At 25.4% G+C, this 27,335-nt stretch overlaps 1 protein-coding gene across 6 annotated transcripts; it reads left to right on the forward strand.

Moving 5' to 3' along the window:
• The first annotated feature begins 8,682 nt into the window (after positions 1-8,682).
• On the forward strand, positions 8,683-26,348 carry LOC107167413 (lysophosphatidylserine lipase ABHD12-like). 6 transcript variants are annotated; one of them, XM_015516435.2, is made up of 11 exons: positions 8,683-9,086; positions 11,634-11,673; positions 15,725-15,875; positions 19,534-19,652; positions 20,138-20,243; positions 20,764-20,957; positions 21,032-21,164; positions 21,240-21,357; positions 25,129-25,290; positions 25,535-25,656; positions 25,816-26,347. In XM_015516435.2, exons 3-11 carry the CDS (start codon positions 15,808-15,810, stop codon positions 25,853-25,855), a joined length of 1,062 nt encoding a protein of 353 aa, XP_015371921.1. In that variant the 5' UTR covers positions 8,683-9,086; positions 11,634-11,673; positions 15,725-15,807; the 3' UTR covers positions 25,856-26,347. The 6 variants fall into 6 exon arrangements, with proteins under 6 accessions (XP_015371921.1, XP_015371924.1, XP_015371922.1 ...); XM_015516434.2 differs by lacking the exon at positions 8,683-9,086 and adding an exon at positions 9,346-9,446; XM_015516438.2 differs by lacking the exon at positions 15,725-15,875 and having other exon boundaries at positions 8,686-9,086; positions 25,816-26,346.
• The last annotated feature ends 987 nt before the right edge of the window (positions 26,349-27,335 follow it).

A 27,335-nucleotide genomic window follows, 5' to 3' on the forward strand; every position in this document is an offset into this window, starting at 1 on the left:
CAATATTTAGAAGTTATGGAGAAATACAACATTCCACCCAACTTGTATGGAGCTCTGGGACCGAGCAACGAGACCACATCGAAAATGATAGCCTTTCTCAAAGGATCGGATTTATACAACAAAATTTAAACGTATTGATTAAAAAAAAAAAAAAAATTGTAACATTAACTTAAATAGTAACCATATGTAGTTAGCATCATATAAACATTGTAATACCCTTAACATTGTATCTTAACAAAAACTAATAACCTTTGTTGTTGATGTTTTTTTAGTTCAATAAAAAAAAAAAAAAAAAAAAAAAATTAAAATGTAATGTCATTGACATATGCAGAATATGTAAATTTATAATATGCACATATGAAATACCTACCTATATATACCTATACATCGTATAGAACGTATATAGTATATTATACAACAGCTGCTGCCTGCTGCTATTATTATTAATTGTTGCTTCTACAGCAGTTATCCTCAATATAAAATTCATCATAATAATTCACGACAATATACTTTATAAAGTAAATGTACCTACGAGGCTACGACTATACTAATCAGCTACTTAATTTACATTATATACACACGTACACTACTTCATTTTCAAATATACAACCTTCTGCAGTTCTACAACAACTCATCGTTGCAATTTGCAACATCTAATTATTCGTAATTTAACATAATATAATAGGTATCGCCATCACGCCATTATGTATCACCTAGACCCTAGACTGTCTAGACTAGACATCTATAATTTTCTATGCCTAATGCCTATCGTCTAGTGGCTAGTACCCATTAGGCTATAATAATGAGTAATGTAATGGCATATATATATTATATATACACGAATCGTTTTGCTCAAAGTCGTTTACAAGGTCGAAATTTGAGGAAACACATATTGTTTATACCTTGAAACAATACGGACGTATATATAGACAGGCTTACAGAGAACCAAAATCCATGGTAAACAAGGTTGGTAACAAGAGGGGCTAACATTTTTATCATCGATGTAAGCCAGAGGTCTTTGCCCCCACAGAATAAACAACTGCATGTCATTCGGGGATAAGGGTGGCTTAGCCACTTAACCTCCACTACATTTCCACCTATGAAAAGTGGGTATAATATAAAATGTAATCAAAATAACTAGTACTATACATTGATTATAGGTACGTACATAATTATAAATAGTATACTTACCTATTTATAATCAATGATAGTGCGTACCATTAGTATAAATATGTATTCTAAACCAATAGTTATAATATTAAAGTTTAGAATACAATAGGCAAATTTACTATACAGTTGCTCGCCCTCGAATTCACTGACGACTATATTACCAAACTAGCTCAATGTACTAGGCTTAGTAGTTTACTCACCGTGTGTTAAACACGAAAAAAATTAGTTGACGCTGCTACATTTGACTCTACCTACTACCACTCATAGACATATAAAGATTCTCTTTTATATGTCTATGCTACCACTACATGTCATACATGATATAAAATTATTATATAAGCAACGTTCATAGTTTTGATAATCTAGTGTAACAAAAGTCAGTCGGAAAAAAATGTTATTCATTTTTTGATATTTTATGTTAAGTATAATGATTAAAGCTGGGATTTCGATGCACTTTTTATTTTTTCAAAATCTGGTTACGTGATGCTCGTTTTATAACATAAGTAGGTATCTTGTATTAGTTGTATTTACAGATTTCATGTATTTTTGAATCGAAATAAGAAGTTATGAGTAATATATATGTTGCGGGTGATTGGTAGAGACTAGGGAGTAAAAGTAACACAAACTAATGGCCATTTACTATACACTGTAATACTCAGGGCTAGGCAAGATACCTCAAAAAAGTATCTAAATACACGATACAAGATACTATAATATTTTTAAAGATACTAGATACAAGATACATAATGTATTTGAGATGCCGATATACGATACAAGATACTCAATATATTTATTTTTATTAATTTCTTAATTCACCTTGGATACAATTTTATCATAATATATAATTTATATAGTATTATAGCTTATAAATATAATACGGTATGTCGGTATGTATTGATCATTAACAATACAATTTCAAATAACATTAGATACGCTTAAAATAATAATACTAATAATATAGTCAAACGAAATAATAGGCAAAAAAGTTTACAGTCTATAAAAAAATTACGTACACGATATATAAGAAAACGTTATAAAAAAATAAATATATTTATAAATTAGCAATGTTTACTTATTATTTATTAAATTTTTTAATTTAGGTGATTAAGTGATTTATATAAATATTTAATTATATTATTTATATCCCATGTTTTGAAATAAATTCCTGGTTACCTTTTAAAGAGACTAATTAACTTTTTGAAAGTATCATCTGACATGCTAAAATTCTACATGAAGAATTTTTATATCAATAATTGTTATATAAATGAAATATGAAACATTTTAAACATTTTTGAATGCATCTAGTATCTTAATCATAAAAAGAAATTAGATGCAAGTCAATAAAGTATTTAAATACTCGATACAACTGATACAAGATACAATTGTATCTAAGATACATATCTTAAATACTAGTATCTAAGATACTGCCTAGCCCTGCTGGTAATACTGTATAGTATAAACTAGTATTATAAGCACAAAGACGATCGGGTACCGTTAAAAACCAAGGAATTGCCTAAACACAACTCCTTAAAAATTACACGTTTGCTGAGGCCTTTTAAACCCTTCTTGGGTTAAGATATAACTGTTTTAAAAAATACTTTAGATTCATTTCTCATTCATCTATCTCCTAAGTTAGGATTTTTCATACTTAAATGTTCTCATTTTATGTGCGATGAAAATAATTTCAAATTATGTTTTGTAGGCTATAACAAGCAGGTCATAAATAATTTAATCTCGTTTATTTTTTTAAGTTTGTTAATTACTTTTGTAATTGACTATAAATATTTTGTTTTTATAGATGACATGCATAAGGTTTTATTTTATTTGTCACATGCTATATGAGCCTACGTTTAAAAAAGCCATAAAAGATCATGCTGGAAAATTTTTTTAGTTAAATAGGTACACTATTCTGAATGATTTTTTGTTTTAAATTCTCTGAATGAATTAGAAAAATATATAACTTTACGGAAAATTGAGAAAATTCCAATTCAACCATTTATACTAATTATTTTTACACCAGTGAATCCTAAGGAAATAGGTTTTTTTTAATTCTATAAAATATAAAGTGTTTTCTATTTTAAGTGCAATTGATGTTTGTTTCAAATTATTCCACTTATTTAATTTGGAGACTTGGAGTATCCAATTGAAACTGAATCCTGTTACTTAAGGCTATTCATACAAACATTTTTTTACCACATAAATACAGAATTTGATACACCTTGTCATACTTTAGAACAAATATTATCAGATTTAAGCAAACCATGATTTTTTTTTAATAAACATTTTTGAATAATAATATTTTTTTTTCTACTTGTATTATTTATGATTTTAATTTATTTTATAGAATTACCTGTTACCTTATTTTAAGAAAATGTCATACTACAACAGTATACGAGTATTTACCCTAACTTTGCCTTTATGTATATAGATTACTTTTAAAATGTATTATAGTTATATACCTACAAGGCTACAACCTGCACCTTATATAGTTATATGTATATTGTATATATATAGATACCACTGATACCAGTATTGTATTTCAAATTATAATTGTGTTATTATATTTGAATACTTTGTCTGGAGTACTTGATAAGATTGTAAGTTGTATCAAAATACAATTTAAAACTATTTTATTTTATGTAACTTTTATTAGTTTTATCACAATAAATCACAATTATATTAATAAAATTCCTGGTTGAATTGACAATAATCTTGTTAATATAAATCCAACAATAAATTACTATCATATTGATAATATTATTGCTAATTATACAACTTTTGTAATTTTTTCAACAATGCTTATTATTAATTGTCAATAGTACAATATCTACTTTAAAATTGATGATAAAAATTGTTGAAATTACAAAAATTGTATGATTATTGATTAGCATTAATATTATCAATATGATAGTAATACCTATATTGTTAGTTCTATATTAACAAGATTATTGTCAATTCATTCCGGAATTTTATCTATATGATTGTGATTTTTTTTTTTGGGTGTATATGTTCATTTTAAAATATAATGTGAAACATTTTATTACACGGCGTATTGACATTGCTATAAAGCAATTATGCTTCATTGTCTAGGGAGTATTTGCACCAATATTGAAAAATCGAAAATAATACAAATTGACAAACTTCACATTTTCACACATACCTAGAAAGATAGTATAAAAGATAGAATGACATGATAAATTTTCATTTAACGCGGGCGCTCACGGACCGCACGGGGCATAGATATGCTTCTCATCCTACCTCAGCAGATTTAGAAAACTATAGCATGTCCAGCATGTGTTCGGTGAAGACTGCAATGATGACGTTTAGCGCACATTATCCATATGTGATGCTTTTCGCGGTCAACTAAAATAATAGAAAGGAATTACGGTTGGTTAAAACTTAACTTCAGAAAATATTGTGGAGCCTTCGAAGGTGAAGTATAGGAAAATATCACTAACTTAATAACGGCAACCCTGAAGAAGAAGGAAGAGGAAGAACCTGAAAGGCAACGTCATCAACAACGGCATTTAGAAAAGTGAAGAAGAAGAAAATTCCGAGCAGAGCGAGGAATGTATTGATTTTACCACAGATTAAGTAAAATTAATTTACTTAATCTGTGATTTTACCATGATGTGTGTTTTTTTTTGTGTCTGTCATCACGTTTTGGGACAGTAAAAGTGCTTTGATTTTTGACTTCAGTACCTCGTTCGATCAGAAAGTGAATCTAGTTGTTACCTTAGGGAGTTAAAAGTAAAAAGTATTTCAATATTTTTCTAAATAATCGGGATAAACAAACCAAAAATTAAGGGAAAAACTGGAAATTTACGCACAATCAGTTCAAAACACAGTTTTGTTCAATCACATCAAAATTGATTTTGGTTTTTGATCTAACTTTAAAACAAATGACCATAATAGATAAATGATATTTTCACCGAATGTTTATATAAGTATATTCTATCCATCATGCAATTTCCAAAAAATTTCTAATTAAGTTGAACTATTCATAGGCATATGCAATTTTCGACCATTATTAGTTTTTTTTAAATTAATATCGATAAAAATTTATTTGTTGGGTAGAAAAGCTTGAAAATTTAATAAAAGGCTCTTAACATATTGTTACAATAGCAATTGAAAAATAAAATAAATTCATAGTCACGATTTTTTTTTATAAATATTCAAAGTTTGAATTTTGACAAAGTACGTAAAAATCACAAAAATTTGCAAATTATTTTAAGCTAGAAATTCATAAAAATCTTTTTAATAATCTATAATATATCCTGGACAGATGAACCGTCTCCGCTCAAAATCGTTTTTCGTATACAATGATATAATATCATTGGACTCAAATTGAATTCCAACCATTACAGTAACCCACTTGTATAACCTACTGTACAGCAAAGCGACATCCTGTAAGACTTACCCGCTTTTTTTAATTTAAAGCTCATAAAAATGTAATTTGAATTTCTAGTGGACATTTTTTTTGTGATAAGGATTGACAAACTTGTTAGAAATCTTGTATTAAATTTTCAAATTATGGTAAAATCAATACATTCATCGCTTCGCTCAGAATCTAAAATAAAAAAGACGTCAAGTGGATGTCGCTCTACTGTACTGCAATATATATAGTTATAACATTATTGTAATATATAGTTTATAAGTAGGTATTATTGTTGTCTGTAGTCTGTAATGGATAGTATTAAATTTGAATTCTATGATATATAATATCATTGTATACGAAAAAATATTCTGAGTGGAGACGGTTTATCAGTCAAGGATAATTTATGCTACCTATATTAATAAATTATATTATTATTATTAAAAAAAAAATTTTTTTGGGTGTCTATGAAATAAATTCGAAATTAATCAAATTAGATTCATTATATATATATACCCAACTCACTCAGTCATTCATAAATCAAAAAATATTTAATACACTATAAATTGTTACTAAATATTAGTTATTAACGACGTTAACTATTATAGTACCTAGTATACAGTAAGAATATTATAAAGTATACTCTAGAAATTCATGTACCCATACGAATAATATTTTTAAATTACAACAATATAACTAAAATCGTTATTCTTGCAGGTTAACGTATCAATTTTATATTTGTATATAAATTATAAAGTATAAGAATTGATAAAATAAACATATGGTGTAAATTTCAAGTTTCTAAAGTTATTTGTTTTTGAATAACAACGAAATAAAAATATTGGTACAAGAGAGATCGAATGAATCCAATGTTGTCGTTCAAATGCTCATTTGAATTAAATAGATTTTACAGTAGGCATTTTTTATTTGATAAAAGTGACATTTATAAAAATAAAATCGAAAATAATTAAAAATTGAAAATATCTATAGATATAACTTTAAGATATTTATAATTACTTTGAAATTTTATCAAGTATAGAAAATGCAAATATAAACATTCAGTGAAAATTGCATGTATCAACGGTAATTTGTCATAGAGTTATAGGTATAACAATATTTAAAATCGATTTTGCCTAAAAATTCCCGTTTTTCCTTAATTTTGTTTCTGTTTTTTTTCAGCGCATATGAAAACTACTGGTACCTACTAGTGGTACTTACCTCCCAATGCACCAACTAGATTCACTTTCCAAACGGAAAATCTACTGAAATTGAAAATCGAAGCATTATTTCGACAACTTATCGTGTACATGAACAAAAAAACACACATTGTAAAATCAATACATTCATTGCTTTGGTTAAAATCTGAAATAACCAAAATTACCTAAGTAGCTATAGGAAGTGGGTGGCTTCTTTCATCAAAATAATGTAAGCCGTTCATATTTGTTACCTTTAGCCTATATTCTTGTTATATCAAATGGTACAGACTACAGGTTGTATATTGCTTGTAAAAAATAAAAAATTCCTTACCTACCTTTGCATGTTATGTATACTTTCTATGCTTGATGTAAATATTGTATATTTATTATTAAAATAATAAATAAAAACATTATAATCTATAAAATGTATTAACATTAAAAATGAATTATTTACAAATTACAATACCTACTATACACGCGTAATATTTATTTTGATACTTAAGTTATTGTATATCTACTAAATACTGATCATGTATAAATGAACTATGATTATTTCTTCTTATTTTACATCTGTCATCTGTGTCGACCTTTTTTCAAACAATAATAAAGTATACAATATAAATATATAGTAAAATATTAATTTACTTATATAGGTACTTATTTATAAAGTTATTGTTCTTATGAAAATAATTGTATGACTGCGAATTACGTTTAATATGCATTTTAATATTTCGTTATTTTATATAGTATCTATATTACTATATATGTTTTACCATTGATTATAAATATTACTATATTAGGCATTAGCACCTATGACCTATGTATAATAATTCATCAACGTAAATATCTACTAGAATTTAATATTTATAACCAATATAATATACCTACTATATATATTATATACCTATAGTAGGTAAATATTATTGATAGTATTATTACAATAGCAGCTGGTAACATAGATAAAATCAGAGATACAAGGATATACTATATACCTACTATAAAATTATGCAACATTAGTGGTTTTTAATTAATGATAAAATTACTAATAGGATTGCCAAAGCTGGAAAGCATAAGAATTTATTACAACTAATAATTATATAGTTCTTTACCTACCTATCTAATTATTTAAAAAGATAATGATAAAAAATTAATTATTTTTAATATTTTATTCAATGTTAAATAATTAATTTAATTTATAAGTTGTTTATAACCTTGATAGGTAGTTGATAATATTATGTATAACAAGAACATTTTTATTTCTATTGGCTGAAATACTCAGATAGCCAGATACTACATGTATTTATATCTAAAAAAAAATAATTATTCATTATAAATTATAATACCGGTAACGTTACATAGGCAGGTTTACAAAAAAATATATTTAACCAAGTACCTACTCTTTAGTATGTTGTATAAGTAGTATTTATAGTTATGTAGTATGTACTTTACCTATCAGTTATTATATTATATATATTTTTATTTTTATTTTTTTATTATTATTTTTTTTATATTTTTATTTTATATATTATTATATTATATTATTTATAATCTGTATTGGTAATATGATATTATGGCTTCCAAAACCGCTCTAATTACACGTGAAAGCTTTGGGACAGTGTCAACGCCGCAACTCTCACAGAGTAGGTAGGTTAACATTATTACGGTAGTTAACGGTCAACATTAGACATTATTTCATTAACCCTTCTCACCAAATAGATTCAATGGGAAAATTAACTCAAAGTAATGGTAATCAGTTCGACAATATTGGTCAGTCTCAGTATTATAATAATATAACATCATACACGGCACACAAAATATAATTTTAAATTTTAATGATGTAGTACACGACCATCGGACGATAGTGCTGCAGTAGCAGTAGACACTATATAGACAGTCAGTCGTAGTGCTCAGTGCCGTGTGCCCGTGTGGTAGACGGCAGTGAACTAGTGAGCCAGTGAGCACTGAGCAGTGGTGGAGGACGGATGACGGAAGTCGGAAGTGCACGCGTCCTGTGGCCACCAACTCACGTGATAACGTCGATTTCTTACGTTTTTGCAAGTCGTGGCAGCGGGGTCGTTGGAGGTGGGCGGTAACTGAGTACTCGTACGATTTTCTGATAAACCGAACCGTCTACGATCTACGTTGGTATCACGGCATACGGTTCGCGGGACCGAAATTGTTAATAATAATAATAAAAATAAAAAATACACTATACAGTATACACAGAAAAAATATTGTTTGAAAGGCCGAACACGTCTTGTCGTCTTGAACACCTCCGCAAACCACCGACGCTAGTAGCCAATCGTCGTCCGATGATAGCACAACGCGGAAGTGCGGATTGTTAGGTAGGTACCCACTCCTTTCTTACGCTCACACCACACACATCAATATTGACAATGTTCGTGAGTTGTGACTCGTAGCCATTAGTTACTATACGCACTTCGCGCATTCAAAACGACGCCAGACGTCACGGATTGCGGTCGGTCGTTTTTGTACGTTTTATACTACCTAGTATAAAAAAAAAAATTAATATTTTAGTAGTCAACCACGGTCGGTTATAGTGAGTAGGTGTGTACCTGTCCATTATACTGGTTAACCTGGCATCGACAACGTATCAATAGTACTATAGTTTGTACTCAGACATGAACGTTCGATGATCATCGTTGTATACCTGTGAGTAGGTACTGGATCCATCATTGTCTACTGTGAGTCTGTTCTTCTGTACATAGATATCATCTTAATGATGTTATGATTTTGTACTGTACTGCTGTATATATAATGATTACTGAAACTGGGTTCATTTAAAAATATACATTTTTTGATATTTTTTCATACGATCATTATATTCAAGCTATACCTATTTAACAAAACCAGTACAGCACCTATAAGTTATACAATAAATCTATACAGTTTTATAGAAGATAATATGTAAATGTATATTTTGATACCGCTATAGATATCAGTTTATTATGCAAGTATTTTATGTCTTATTTGTGTCAGTGAGAACATTATAAAAATAGAAAGATTATAAATAACATGAGTTTAACTTCCATATTATTTGTTATTCAATAGGTTTCCTGTTATTTAACATTAGATTTTATATCTAATTAAATATTATGATTGTATGACTAAATTAATTTTACTGGTATTTCTATTAAAAAAAATGTTCTTGGTGCTTAAATTAACTACTAGACAATTGTAGATTTGGCACAAAAAACACTTCTTTTAATTTGATTAATTAAATTTATTTTTATATCTAATTTATAATTTAATGATTCACATAGGTACCTATTAATAATAACTAGATGTATTATCTATGTTGAATTTAATGTTGAATTTTATCAATTAATTCCAATAAAATAAAATATTTGAAGGTACTTTTCTGTTATCCCTACTACCGCTCGATTCCGCGACTACTGCTTGACGTTTTATTGATAATTTTGACGACTTTTTGTTTTATATTATAATAACTTTCTACTGCTGTGATAATTTTAGAATTTGTAATTTGACGTTTTGTGATAATATTGATGATTTTATGTTTAATACACGATTTAAGTTAGTACTATCTTAAATCGTGGTTTTATTCTATAACTCTCCACTACTATGATAATTTATGTGAATGCTAATAATAAACGTTATATATACATTATTACATAAATGGCAATTCACGATGTGTATTATGTATTAAAATACGGAACTATCTGGATAGTACTATAGTAGTCGAAATAACAGAATTGAGAGTCGCGGTAGTAGGGATAACAGAAAAGTACCTATTTGAATTATAATTTTGTTAATGACCAATACAAGTATGAATAAGCACCTATATTTAATATTGGATCACTAGTATATTTTATATTATATAGTTAGGCACTGATGACTCATAAATACACATGTAATCTTAATGTGAATCACTGTTTCGGACATTAAAGAAGATTCTGTATAATAGGTATATTAAAATATATCACACACAAATCTAAATATATCTAAGTATGCCTAGGATTTGTATATAAAATGAAATTTTAAAATATGCATTTTATTTACAAACATATCCAAAACCAATTTTTTACTATACATAACATAAAACATTTTTTTTATAAAAATAAGAAATTTATTGAAACAAAAGTTATTAATAAATAATTATTTGTCATAATTAATTAGCTATTGTTGCATTACATATTAAATGTTTGAATGATATTGTGTTTTTTTCAAATTTTTGAATACAAACGACCAGTGTTATAGCCTTTAACAATATTGTATTTGTTTTTTTATTTCTATGGTAAAATCTGAAAATGAAATGTATACCTATGTAGTTAAAATAGGCATCTTAATGTTAACTGGTAAGTTATCAATACCCTTTATAATATAATGTTGTCTTAAATACCTAATTGCATAAAAATTAAATAAAATAATATAGTATTACGTTGTATAGGTACCTATGTTTATTTAAATCTTATTAAGTAATTTAGAAAAATATAAATACATACCTACCTATTTATTTTTAATGATTCATTAACTTTTATGTGAAATTTATAACTATTAGAGTGTGTAATTATTAATTCAGTATAGGTAGTATGATACATTGTATTATTTATTTTTATTTATATTCATAAATTCTAACTTACAGTATTGTAGGTTTAAAAATTACACAGTTATACCTATATACTATATATATCTACTATTGTGTCTTTCCTTAATATAATTGTCATAACAAATAATTATTAGTTTTATCAATATTACTGATGATATTTAAATACTTAATTAGTTATATTTAACTTAGAAATTTGAACTAGGTTTCTTTTAGACCATGATTAAGACATTTAGTAGATTTATTTATTTGTATTATTTACTATTTGGTACCATTATCATAAAGTTTAATAATTTATTTATTTCAGATAAAATACCAAATATGACTTTTAAAGGCTGCATGAAACGGTAAGCAGACTACCTAATATATTCAATTATAATTTATTTAAATATAATGTTGTGAACATTTTTTTTGATTTTAAATTAATGTATATAATATATATCTATTTATTGTATAATATGGAAAAATTAAGCATGGATTAGTTAGCGCTTAAAATTTAGTCATAATTTAAATGATAAAAAATTGAAAACTCTAACAACTTATACAAAAATCAACGACTAAGTTGAAATATATATGCAATTATGGTAAATTATACACCTATATAGTTGTCAGAAATAAGAAATTTTAAATACCATTTACTGGCCATATATTCACATTTTTATTGTGATTTTAACATTGAAATGCCTAGTTCATACAATTATACTTATTAGATAACTAAGGTAGTTACCTCTTATCAGACTAGAAATATTTAATTAAGTTGTATGCATTTATTAAGTCTTACTTAGTTAACATTTTTAACTAAGTATCTATATATTTTAATGTTTTTAACTCAAGAAGTTAGAAATATTGTGTTGTTTTATTAATATATTATGCAAAATATAATATTATTGATTGGTATAATGAAAATAATATTATTTTAACCATAAAAATATCATTTTTTTTTTTTTTTCATTTCAACTTATCACAGTTTAAATGTTTGAAGATTAAATATTCAGTTCAAATAATTTAATTAGGTACTAATTTTGATTAATTACTTTTTAATTATATATAGCATTTTGGGTGTTTGCTGACAATTGTTTATTTGTTATATATGTTTCGTCTTGGGACACTTCTAAAAATTGAGTGATGATAAATATTATAACATCTGAATTGAAGTAGAATAACTATACAACTACTTAAATTATTTTAAACTAAAATTTAATATACCTAAACTATTAATGTTTGTAAAATAAAATTAGAAGTCTCTCGTATTGTTAAGAAGAAAATAGTCTACAATTAATATTGTAATAAAAATAGTCATAGATATTAATTTTATAAAATGCTACATCAAAAAAAAAATTTTCAATATTTGTCATTAAATATATTTTTTTTTTACAGTATACTTGCATATTTCTTCATATGTATTTAAAATACATACAGCTAAAATACAGTATTTTAGCTAATATATTTTTTTTTGCCAAAGCAGCTTCTATAATCTGAAATCTGATGGATGCACTGCCTTCACAAAAAAAATAATCTATAGCACTAATCAATAATGCCAACGTTTTAGTTCTTTGCTGTATTATTGTATCAATTAATATTAATATTAAATATGGTATTATTATACTTGCATATCTATTATAATTTTATAATTATATATTACATATATCCAAATAAAAATCTAATAAATTTAATTTAAAATATTAACATAATATATACAAGTTTTATTTTTAATGAAAAAAGAGTAACTATATAATCTTAATAAGATTTCTAAAAATTTTTTTAGAAAGTGTACATCTGTATTCATTAGTACATTTATATATTTGAAATATAACCAAAATTAATCTAAATAAAATAAAGTAAAATTCTAAATATTTAATTTTTTAATTTTTGAAATATAATATGTTTAAATGAATTATGTTAATTAAATTGAATAAGAATAATAACAATACTAGTGCTCTTATTAACATGTTGGTGTGGTGCCTATTATTTCTGACTATAATTGGTGGTTTTGGACGACGTTTTGGTGGAATGTCTAATGTATATTAAATATATTTAACATGATAGTTTTATTTGAGTAGGTTAATTCAGGTTTCATGTATAGAATGTATAGATATTTTTTTCTATTTTTACCTTAAAATTATGACTAATAAATTATTAAATCATTATAGAATAATAGTCTTAACATTTTAGTATACATGTGACAAGAATTTTGTCGTTTAAAGTTTAAACAGTTTTTATAAATTACGTGTCAAGTTCTAGAATTTATTAAAAAATTTAGAACAGTTGTGGAACTCAAAATTACTTTTAAAGAACTTTAGATACAAATAATTACAAAATAAAAATTTTGAATGTTATACTAATTAAGGCTTGGAGTTCAACATTTACATATCTTTTTTTATTTAATGTCTTACACAATGTTTTCCTAGCTATAACTATAAATGTGTATCAAGTGCTTCATGTTGTAACCAAAAAAAAAATGTTTTTGGAGCAATTTTAACATCTATAATTGCATTTTTATTTTTTCAAGACATTTTTGTCAGAAAAAAATGAATTCATTGAAATATATAAATTATATATAACAAGTAATCTAGTTTTAAATTAGACAAAGCTGAAATTGATCTTTGTGTCACACCAGCCAATTAGCTGATTTAATTACATACAATTTTTATATACTCCGGCCCACAAGAGATCAATACCGTCACGCGCACGCTGAGAACAACCGTCAGCGACGGAATTTCCCCCACCATGTGCTGTAACCTTGGCGCACTACACAGGGGATGCGCGGAATCGGACGATTTTTGGTCTAATAGCGTTACAGATCTCTCGTGGGCCAGAGTAAAGTAGTATTACAGTATAGTTCAGTAGTGCGATGTGATACAAATTCTATTTTTTTTTACGTAACTAGACAAATTTACATATTAAATGCATTTTTTGATATTTTTAGGGCATTTAAATCTGAGTTCAAGTTATAACTTAATGAATAACCCATATTTATGATTTTCATAAAATATTTTGTACATAATATAAGAATTTAATTCAAGATCATGAGTTATTTAAATTCAAAGATATAATTAGAATTCACAATAAATAATTTTTTTAAACTAATATGTAGGAAAATCATAGTATATTGATATAATTATCATTGAGCTTAGAAGTTCTATAGTAAAAAATCAAAATTATAATTTACTAATTATCATTAATTAGTTACATAATGGTTTTTTTTTTTAAATTAAAAATAGTCATTTTATAAATGAAATGTGGTGTAAAACATTGTATTGTCAATCGTTTTAGGCTTTTAGTCCATTGCCCAAATAAAAACATGGCTGTATCATAGCAGAAACATTTGTATTTTGCTACTTTGAATAAATCAATATAAAAACAATATCAACAATTAATAATTAAATATAAAATAAATAATTAATAAACATAAGCATGCACAGTAGGTGGTCTCATTATAGGCAATCAACTCCATGAATATTTTTATTTTAGGTACATTGAGTTCACAACTGTATAGGTGATAAATATTAGGACAGGTGTTAATATTATATTGAATACTGATATAATATAAAATATTATGTTATGAGGAAAGTAGAAATTTCTGGCAATGTTTTGAATACCTGATAAATTTGTGTAATGTAAAAGTTATAATTTTAAAACTCCAATAAATCCTAAAATACTTGGATAATCATCCAAAATCTTACAAGGAACGTGAATCGAATAATTTCCTTTAAATAATTATTAAGAAAAAATAATTGGCTTACTTTACGCATTGTAGTTGAAAATAGTTTTACTTTGTAACCATAGTAGGTGTTCATAAAAAAAAGTTGGAAAGTAGGACTGTTCCACTGTACAGTAGGTGTTGAGTGGGCCACTGATATAGTAAAAGTGATTCTGTATGAAGGCTATCTGTCTATTAATATTCTATTTATATATTGTCTATATAAATATCCTATTTGTCAATTATAAACTTGAAATATCTAGAGAAACAATTTTGATCACATGTATTACTTACATTTTTGAATTTCAATATAAAATACTTATGGTAAACTTTGAATTATTTGTATCATTGTATTTGCTTTTTGCCTAAAGTCAGTTTGATGATAAATCATTACTATAAATTTCATACCTAATTTATCATGCATAAATAAAATATTTAAAATATTTATAAATAGAAAAAAAACTAGTATAAATATGTGGTGAAAAGTCTCAACAGCAGTTTATTTTTAAATAAAAAAAAATTGATTTGCTTAAAAACTGGTTTTGTGTGAATATTCCATAAATAATCAAATTAATTATTAAATAATAACCGTACTATAATATATTAAATATTAAAAATATGAACTATGTATTCTATAAAAATGTAGATAGCTTACTAAATTTAGCATTGATTGCTATGGATTAAATATTATGTTACAGGATTGTTGTATTATAGATCTTTCAATATCAAACTACTTTATTATAGCTTCATTGTGCTGTGATAAAATACATATATCTCAATAATGGCACCATGCATGTGTTTTTCATTTATGAAACCTGTGATGATATTCTTGTTAATTTGTGTTTTCGCGTAAGTAATAATAATATTAAGACTGCATTTCATTTACATACTATATTGACTGAAATAAAAATTAACCAATTAATTTATTTTAAGAATTAAAATTTAAAATGTATAGCATAACACTAAAATATATTTGTACTTATTATAGATTGCTTTTAGTCACAGTAATTATCTTAATTAATTTAATTCTCTGGGCTTACCTAAAATTATTTATATATTATAATCAACAAATAATGACTAAGAATTTGAATAATCCACTTAAGAATTTGATTAGCTATTGCTTTGCATGAAATCATATACTAATAAGTAAAAAAATAATAATTTTACCTTTATCCTGAATAATATTAACTTTTATAATAATTTATAATATATCAACTATCACTAGACAAAATTAATTGATTAATTTTTGTTGTTGTTAAATATTAAAATCTAAATAATGTTATTTTATTTTGTAGAACTTACAATCAGGGTTAGGGAAGATACTCAAAAAGGAGTATCGAGATACTAGATACTCGATACTCGATACATTTTAATACAATTAGTCACTGGATTTTTAAAAATTATGGGGATGGGCACTTCATTAATTAATTAGAATGGCAAATAAAATAATAAAAATTGACACTTATTCAGTAATAATAATACATTAGTAATAAAACATCTACTTTATTGCAAAAGTTACACTATAACGTAGTAACTTTTAGCTACCTACACTATTATATAAAATTACGGATATCTAATAAAGTACAGACGTAAAGTCCAATTCAATGTGTGTCACAGATATATATACATGTATATTATATACAATATACATCACATATATAACTATATTTTATGATTTATTGGTACTGGGTTGAACAATTATTTCCAACAATAATCTACAATATTAAATAAAAATATTAATTTTTGGATTATTAATTATTATTTTGATAGTAAAATCAGAGTTGTATCTTGTATCGCATCATAAATTATTTTATTAAATACTAGATAAATTGATTAAAAATGTATCGCGATACAAGATACAATTTTGTATCTAAGATACTGCGCAACCCTGCCTGCAATGTTGTTATGGTATCACTAAATTTATTAAAGTAAAATTTAATTTAATTTATTTTTGTGTATGTTTGCTCATTGGTTAAAATAGTTAAATAGATAGTATAATAGTTAGCATGAGTTAAAAAAGTCATTAAATCTACTTATATCTAATTTTATATTTAGTTTAGTAAATGTATAAGTTGTTTTATCTAAATATTTTAGTAAATATAAGTAATACTTTGAATTAAAGGAAAGTAATTTAAATTTACATTTGATCCTTACCTATAATAATTGTTATTACATGTTAAAAAAAATATATACATAAATATATAGCTTAAAATTCACACACATTATTTTTAAATTATTACTGATGTGCATGTCTACATCTTCCATATTATTATAATTCAGTAAATCTCTATAAATAATAAATAACTGCTATTTTTAATTTTAAAAATAATAATAATATTTTAACAATAGTAGGTATTTGATAAATACAATGATACTAAATTGCTATAGTAAATTTTAAATTGTGAAAAATCATTAATTAAACTTTAAAGACTAACTCATTTTGATTTAATTTAGGAAAAATTTATTTATAATTATGTGTTATACAAAAATCTCAACTAGATATTGTAAGGTGTACATAAAACAAAAAAAAACTTTTCTTCAAATTATTATTAAATATTAAACTATTGTAGTCAAAGCTATTAAAAACAATTTAATCATAATTCAATATACAGGGTGATTCTTTTATCAAACAACACTTATATGTTGTCTGTGTGTAAATACCACCTAACATACACCTATAACACACAAACACTACCCAAAACCACCCAATTTTGGGAGGCTATATCTTGTAAACGGATTAACGAAAAATGAAAATTTAAACGTGAAAATTCATTGAAAAATAGCCTTTTTAATTTATGAAATTTTAAGTATAGGTTGTCATTTGAAAATCAAAAGTTGATAATGGTTAACCTGATAAATATAAGGGTGAAAATATTTAAAAAATATATAGTTCTAGAACAAGATGGTTCTAAAATTTTGAAGAAAAAAAAATTTGAAAAAAGTCAATAGTTTTTGAAATAATGAGTGTTGTTTGATAAAAGAATCACCCTGTATATATATATATTATTTTAAAAGAGCACAAAATACAACAGTTTTATTAATTTGAATGCATTTTTAATTCTTAAAAAAAATGGTATAGATTTAATGTATCTACTCATTCTACTCACATTGTTCAATGAGTTGTAACAAACATGTGACGTCATTGGACTGAACTCATCTTAAAAGGAAGTCGCACCTGCATGTGTCGTCTCTGTCTTACTTACATGCTACATACCAGATTTCCATTCGCTATTATCAATAGGATGGTGTCAGCATTGATATTAGAGTGAATTGACCTAATATAAAACTTTTAGGCTAGAACATTATTTGTGTTTTCTCGTTCTGTTTTTTACAATATTTTAATTTTTAAGTGAGTTCTAAGCATTTTAAAATATTAAATCTGGTTTATTGTACTTGTGTAAGACGAAGACGACACATGCGTGTGCAATTTCTTCTTAATTGTCTATCTATTATGTGCTAAAGTTACTCATTTCACACAATAATTTACTTACCTATAAAATTTATTATTGTGTAAAGTGAGTAATTTTTTCATGTGAAAGATAGGCGTCATAGGTAATTATATTGAGCCTAGCCTAATGAGGTTACTTGGGTAAATAGTAAATACCCATTTCTAATGGTTTTTCATACTGAATTAGGTTTATTTTAAAATATATAAGTTATTTACTAAGAATTCAAACAATATAAATTTATTTTGTTGTACTGTAACAAAAAATGTTGCAACTGATTTTTAAAAATATTTAATAACACATAACTTTAAAGTTATGGCGCTAACAATGACTAAAAATTTACCCAAGTCCTTCAATTGAAATATTTTTTATCAGGTACAGTCTTCAAATTTTTGAACTATTGTTATATTCTAGTCTTGTAATTTTGTAGTTCAACATCAACACTATTATACCATTTCATTTCTCAATGTAATATTAGTCAAATCTAGTCCAGTTTTAGAATGTGTATCAATAAAATTAACTAATACTACAAAATATAATATGTTAGATTTTTAGCAGGTAGTAGTTTGAAAAAAGATTATTTTTGAATAAATCGCCAGGACCCCAGAAAGTTCAAGCTGCATCTTGTGGCCCAGAGTAAGCCGAGAATCTTATTTTTAAGGCCTTTACAATTCAACTGTAACTCTCTAACTCATATACTATATACTCATATATTTGCTTAGATATTTGTGATAACTGATTAGTATTTGGGTACTAATAAACAAATTTAAATATTTTTATTATTATTTACTTTATGAAAGAACCTGGTATAGATTTTAAATAACATAGGTAGGTATATAAATTGTGAATAATTTTTGAATAAAATAATTCATTGTTGGCATTATTATTTGTGCATGTAAAATTTTTAAAATAGAAGAACTCATCATCAGATGATATTGTCATTAAATACTTATATATTAAAAATAGGAATTAACAATTTTATCAATCATAGTTTTTTTTATTTTTAATTAATTTATTATTGTATACTCTATACATATTTGATTTAATATTGTATTTTTCAGAACATGCTGCATAACATCAAGTTTCTTTGCTATAATTATATTTCTTGTATTCATAGTTATACCAATTGTTTTTCGATATTCACCATCACTTCAAAGAGGAATGATATTCCTAAATTATGGTAACAAATTATTTTATTTTATTTTATTTTGAAAATAACAAATTTATATTTAATTCTCATAACTTAATGTTTATAATACTATATGATAATCGGTCATCATTAATGATATTCTCTAATATTTATAATAATTAATCAATAACCAGATAATTATTCAAACTTTGTGTGTATTTTTTGCTTTAATATTTATTTATTATTTCATTATAATAACATTTTTTATTCATTCTAAAATTATTTTCTATTTCTTACTCTAGAGCAATGATGCTAAGCAAATTTTGATGCAAGAATGACTTGCCTAAATTTGTTGGTTTTAATAGATAGTAGTTACACAAATTCTATGGTGGGGCAAAATTAATTTAAAAAATAAATGAAAATTTTTTTATACATTTTATGCTTACAATTTAAAAGTAATGTTTACTAAATTGGCACATTACAGATAATGCTTTGGAAAACAAATTTATATAATTTACTTAATTATTTTATTTCAGTTCGTATGCCATCTGCTGTTAATTATAGTCATCCCGAAAAGTATGGTATCAGAGGAACTAGAAATTTCTATATAAAAACAAATGACAATATGACATTAGGTGTCTGGTATGTACTTCTCATTATATAAATTGAGCCATCTCAAATAAAATAAATTAAATAGTTATTTATTATTCTATTTGTATTCTATGTTTAATAGATTGATAAAATAATTTATAAATGTATAACCTACTATAGTGGTTACAATTTACAGATGAACTTGAATAAATATACTAGTAATAAATTTAACTATGAGTTAATTCTTTATTTATGTAACACTGTATAAAGTTCTCTATTAGTTTTAAATTATCTTTAAGTTAGAAATTTTTATTTAGGATCTTAACACAATGGTCAATGACACATTGTATTTGTTAACTAATTTACAGTGTCATTTAAATGTTTAGAGCTTACTCGTACAATTTAAATATCCTTAAATGTAATAGAATTTTCTTATTTAGTTAAACTAAAAATATATTTACTAAAAATTATCTTTTTATGTTTTTGTATAACTTACAAATTACAAATATTAGAATATAATATTTTGTAAATAACCTTGCATTTTGTATTTGATTATTTTATCATATTACAGGCATGTTTTACCACATAATTTGTTGGATAAATACGAGGATGATAATTCAACTTATGAACAACTTTTAAGTCATGGTGAGCCAATTGTGATATATATGCATGGCAACTCAGGCACGCGGGCAAATGAACATCGGGTTCAGTTATATCATGTGCTTCAAGATATCAACTGTCATGTAATAGCAGTAGACTATAGAAGTATGTCACTGAGACAATTTTTAAATTCTTTTTTCTTTGTTATGTTTATAAATTTCAATTATTTTTTACCCAAGGTTATGCCGATTCTACTGATGTTGAAGTCAGTGAGCTTGGAGTAGTTACAGATGCTATGGAAATGTTTAGATGGGTGCATAAACGTGCTAATGGCACCCCGATTTTTGGCTGGGGTCATTCTTTGGGAACTGGGTAAGTTAAAAATTTTAATATTCTGATTTAATTATTAATTTTTTAATTGCAAATAAAATAAAAATAATTATACAGAATCGGAGCACATGCATATTCACTGCTGGAGAAAGAAGGTCTTTATCCAAATGGTCTCATATTAGAAGCTCCATTTACAAAAATGAGTGACGAAATACGCGAATATCCGCTTACTAAGGTAAAATATTAACACTATTATTGAATTATTTTCAATCATATAAATCAACTTAATGTACTGCATTTCCTTGACAAAATCTATTTCCACGTTTAAATTAAATGCATTGATAATATTATTAACATTTTTTAATAATTATGGTGTTGGTGAAAATAATAAAATCATACTTTTTGGTATACTTAGAAATTAGAATTTATTATAAATAAAAAAAATATTTAAAAAATACAATGTCTAAGGTTTTTAAGACTGGGAAAAAATTCTTAAAGAATTTTAGGTGCCTTAGAGAAAGTTTGTTTAAATAATTCAAAAATAAGAAAAATATTTTAATAAACTAATAGCTCTTCCATTTATTTTAATGAAAATAGGTATTGATATGTACTATACTGGGTGATTTTTTAAGCATTCTCATACTATTTTTATGGTTAATTCATGCATATATTAAATTAATTGATTTAAATTTTGGAATTTTTAAATACACTTGAAGACACTTTTTCGAATCATTGACATTTTTTGTACTAATTAAGGACAATCCTATGATAATACAAACTATAGTTTTTTTTTTTTTTTAAATAGAAACTTCCTTTTTATTTTTTATTAACAAGCAGATTTGTTTTAAGAATTTTTATGTATCCTTAATCAAAACTCAAACTATTAGTTTTTGAGTTATGTAACTTAATGTTTTAAGGATAATATATCTATGGTAATGGGTTTAGTAGATAGTAGGGGGCTTAGAAGATATGAAAAATAAAATAATTCTTATCGATTAATCAATATAAATAATTTGTAAAAATGTATAATAAATACTAAATCTAACATCATTTTATATATAGTTTACACAAGAGTGTGTGAGCCCACTGTTACTCTTTGGGGAAGTAAAACTTCTTTCAAAAGTATGGGACCCTTGAAATTATAAATGAATTATACATTTTAAATATTATATATTTATATAATATAAATTATAATTATAATTATAATATAAATATAGATGTATTATTACTATTATATTTATAATCTATATACATAAAAATTAAAAATGGATTTCTGTCTATCTGTCTGTTTGTCATTCATGCATTCCTAAACGGGTGGACCAATTGCGATGAAATTTGGCACAGAGATAATATATTAGTCACGTCACAACAATGAGATACTTACAAAACAGAGTTTTCCTGAAATACTGGCTACTTATAAGGTTTCAATATCAATTGATATTAATAGGTACACACAGTTTAACAGTTATAAATAAAGATAAATATTGTCGGGTTTTACTTCTTGGAACAATTCATACCTATACACTGGTGACGATAAAACACACACAAAAGAAAAAAGGTCAGGTTACAGGTAATATCCTGTCGGTCACGGGAATATCCGAAATACACCAAGCAAATAAGCATGTGAATTTAAATTTGATATTAAAAAATTAATTTCGAACATTTTCAAACTCACTCACCTTTTAAACCTTCTCTGGACTTCCACAAATAATTTTTTAAGACCAAAATGAGCTAAATCGGTCCAGCCGTTCTCGAGTTTTAGCGAGACTTACAAACAGCATTAAGATTTTTATTTATATAAAATATAAGATAGATAGATAGATAATAAAATTTGCTAAGATCTGGTTGCCATGGGAAATTATAAATTGCTTAAAATACATATCAAACGCCGTGTAATTTATACGTCATTCAAGAAGTTTAATCTCGTCTTTCCTTATAATTCAATATTATAATACTTAATTAATATCATTGTTAACTGTGCACTTCATAGTTCGTTAAAAGTTTTACCTCTTAAATTATGCCTCCCAAAATAATTTCGATTAGTAGTTGTACGCCTCAAGCACAAAAGAAAATGGCAATACGAGCTTCAGAAACAATCGAGCAAAGAGATGCAAGATTGGTAACCGCCAGAGAACGTCAAACTCGATTCCGTTCATCTGAAATAACTAAGCAACGAGATACAAGATTGAAAACCAACAGACAACTTCATGTTTGATATGGACGAATCACTCACACAGATTTGAATCTCAGTGCATTTCATTACGGGCATTACAATGTTAATTATAATCACAGGATTCATCCAAGTATGGTTATTAGAAAAATGGATAAATTATGCATATATTTTAGAGCATTCAAATTTAAAAATGAGGTATCAGGTATGTACTGTGCTGGAAGAAAAGTAAAATTTTCAGAATTACATACACCACCAGAACCATTATCAACGTTAGTATCAGGTGAAACGAGTTTATTGAAACGTTTCTTAGCGAACATCCGCAAATACAATTTATGTTTCCAAATGACATCATTCGGGGCAGCAAATATTTAATATTGTGTTTGACAATTAAATGCCAACATTCAAAGTGCAAGGTCAAATCTATCATCGTGCGGGATCATTATTACCAATGCCAGATACGGAACATATCCTTAAAATATTCCCAGTAGGGGCAATGGCCCGTTTGGCCCCCTTGTTTTCCAGTACGACTCGCCTTTGCAATGATTATCAACAAAGCACAAGGACAATCGCTATAAGTGTGTGGACTAAATTTGGAAAATCCATACTTACTGAGAAATGAGAAAGTCTCACATGGGCAACTGTATGTGGCATGCTCACTCGTCGAAAATCCTACTGATTTATTTGTGTATGCTCCAGAAGGAAGAACAAAAAGTATTGTGTATCCTAATACATTTCAATAAATATCATTGAATTGAATACTTGAATTGTCAGCTTTTATCGATAAAAAAATAAAATTACATATTAATAAACTAAATTGATTTTCTGTGTAAGATTATTACTTAATATATTTAAACCATTATCGATCTTTATGTATAAAAAAAAAAAACTGCTAGCATGATCAAAGGTAACGAATTTAACACACAGTTTGAGACATTCAAGAGGTAGGATTTTTAACGGGCTACGAAGTGCATGGGTCCAGCTAGTTATATATAAATATATAGATTTGTATAAAAACAAGTAACAATATAGACGTAACAACTGTAATTTTAACAACAATCGTTGTGTTTCATTTTTATTTTTATTTTATAGAACCATTTTTAAGGATTATTATTCTTAGTTTAAATGGCCGACCCCAAATAGTTGGTAGAAAAGGTGAAGGAAAAGAAGATTATCCTTAGTTTAAACATTGTATTAACTCAGAAACTATTCATTAGAACTTTCATTTTAAAAATAGAAGATGGTATCACTACAGGATACACCTTAAGTAGTACAAAAAATATCAGAAATTTGAAAATATGGTCTCTAAGTCTAATTAAATTTCTAAAAACAGAATATGAATAAATTTACTATTAAAGGAGAAAATGGGAGTGAGCATGTTTAAAAAAATCACCCAGTGTGACTTATATAATTTAATCTTAATTAGTTATTTATTTCTACTCTTTCTTCTTTATGTATTATATTTCTTTTTTTACATGGAATTTCAATGAATCAGATGTTAATAAAGAACATTTAAATTAAAGGCAATTTTTTGGGGCATACTAATTAAATAATAATTAAGGAATTTCTTCATGGAAATTTTTTATTGGACATTCTGTTATATAACTGTCTCTACTTTTATAATGGTGTTTCTGTTGTAGCTTACTGATTGTTATTTTATTTTTAAAAAGTTTTATATATTTTAGAACTGCAATATACATATATGACTATAGCGTAATAAATTATAAATCATAATATTTTGTTGTTATTCATTGATATTTAATGATATATTATGTTTCAATATATATATATATATATATATATATATATATATATATATATATATATATAATATAGATTCATCGACTATTACCTTGGTTTGAGTTTTTCATCATTGAACCAGTTGAGAAGAATAATATTATTTTTGATACTGTGACAAATTTAATGAATACTAAAATGCCAATATTGATTTTACATGCACGGGATGATATTGTAATACCTTATGAACTAGGTGAAAAGGTAACTCATCATTCTCATTATTTTAACTTTTAATTATTGTAAATATTTATAATTTTATTAATCTTCGTTTGTGATTTTTATATTATTAGTCCTAAATTTTAATCAATCAATTGTTAGTTCTTTTATATTTGTCAAACATTTATAATAAACCAACACTAATTAAACTTCTTAGTGTATTTTTCTCTGACAAATTTTGTACTTACAAATAATTATTTATTCATTTTTTACTATTTTTTAATTTTAGTTGTACAAACATCTATTGGAAACTAGAACAGATGTTACAACTGAATTTGTGTTGTATGATAAACATTATAAGTATGGACATAAGCATATATGTAAAGATAAGGAATTAGGAAATCGGACTAGGTGAGTACTTCAATTTTTTTTCAAGAGTACGCATTACTAAATAATTTCTTATGTCTTACATAATCATGGAATTGTATAGTATTGATTATTGTAATAATATTCAATTCATTATATATGTTTAATAATTAAAGATCTGTATATGTGTTTTTATTATTTTAGGAAATTTATCAACGAGTCCATAAACAATATACGTCAATAAATATTTTTACTTTCTTATCCGTCATTAATAAACGCATGTAGATAATTTTAATTGGTTATTGTATTTGTTTAGCTCAATTTTTGTTGTTATATGATTGTATTTAAATCCTCATTGATATTTTCATTACAAAAGTGATACTACTTTTTACCATAGTAATTAATAAAAAATGAATGTTTTTTTAATTGTGACAAATATTCTGTTAGTCTATTGTTTGTGAACCTCTTATAATTAATTTTATACTATTACTTTGTTTTTACATCATTTATTTTCTTCATTTTTCTATAAACTTTTTCTTTGTAATTACTTTTGTTGTCATTAAAACTACTTAAGTTTTTTTTAATAAATATTTAATTATTAAAGCTTGGTCCAATTTTTTTGATATAAAAATCAATTCATAGAAAACGTTTGTTAAATTTTTGAATTATTCCTAATTTTAATTTTAAGTTTTTAATTCTGTTACAAATCTTAGTAAATTATAGCATACATACTCTAAAATTAAAAGTTTTGTTTTTACAACAATATCTTAGAAATTAAATTTTGTTATCATTGTTATGTTTTGAGCCTGTACATCATTTTATAATAAACAAATAAATGTTTATATAGTATATATTTAAATATTATATTTTTTCCATCGTGTATATGTCAAGATATCCTAATGTTGCACTCAGAATAAAAATCTAAATTTTACTAAAACTCACAATAACACTGTGTTTAAAATTTTTAATTTACTAAAACTATATTATTATTATTCTATAGTATGACTTAAATTCACAATAATGGTAGTGATATTGTAACTGAATGGCTTACATTCATCACATATACTGTGAAAATATACCACATCTGTATCTCTATAAAAAAAATGTACATATTTTCAGGGCCGTATTTAGAAATTTGACACCAAGGGGCAACAAAACGCCTCATTAATCATTATAAAAAATACAAATTTAAATTATAAAAAAATTAGCCCTCTCCTACTCAGCCGTCCAGGGCAACAGCACCCTGTAGTTCCCCCCTAAATATGGCCCTGCATATTTCCATGGATCATGTATATCCGAATAGAAAAATAGGCACATTGGCCGTAGGTCGCATATTGGCTCGGAAAACATAAGGATAGGTCAAATATCAGTCGGTTGTAGGTTACTCATTGAATGGACTGTTAAATAATAACACTACAGGCCACAGATTATTTTGTAAAATAATGATTTTAGTTAAAACCTTATTAATACCTAATACCTTATACCTATTTCGAAATTTGTGGTTAGTAATTATAGGTATTTCAGGTATTTGACATTTCCGGTAAACTTTTTTTTAAAAGGCTGGAAAATTTACAAGGAATCTTAAATTAAATTTTCATTTTATCGACAATATTTTAAAAGGTAGACAAGTAGATTGGTCTGTTGTACAGTATAGTTGTTGAGTGTGTATAGTTGTAATGTATATTTATTTGATTAAAAAATAAATTGTTGCATACAAAAAAGAA

Source organism: Diuraphis noxia, unplaced genomic scaffold (genome assembly GCF_037042655.1).
Source record: "Diuraphis noxia isolate RWA-SAM2 unplaced genomic scaffold, SU_Dnox_SAM2 contig0001, whole genome shotgun sequence".
NCBI lineage: Eukaryota > Metazoa > Arthropoda > Insecta > Hemiptera > Aphididae > Diuraphis > Diuraphis noxia.

Coding starts and splice junctions, on each gene's coding strand:
- LOC107167413 (XM_089228778.1), top strand. CDS start 11,015: ATGGTAAAATCTGAAAATGAAATGTATACCTATGTAGTTAAAATAGGC. Junction 11,674..19,533: donor TTTAAAGGCTGCATGAAACG/GTAAGCAGACTA, acceptor TGTATTTTTCAG/AACATGCTGCATAACATCAA. Junction 21,165..21,239: donor GGTCATTCTTTGGGAACTGG/GTAAGTTAAAAA, acceptor ATAATTATACAG/AATCGGAGCACATGCATATT.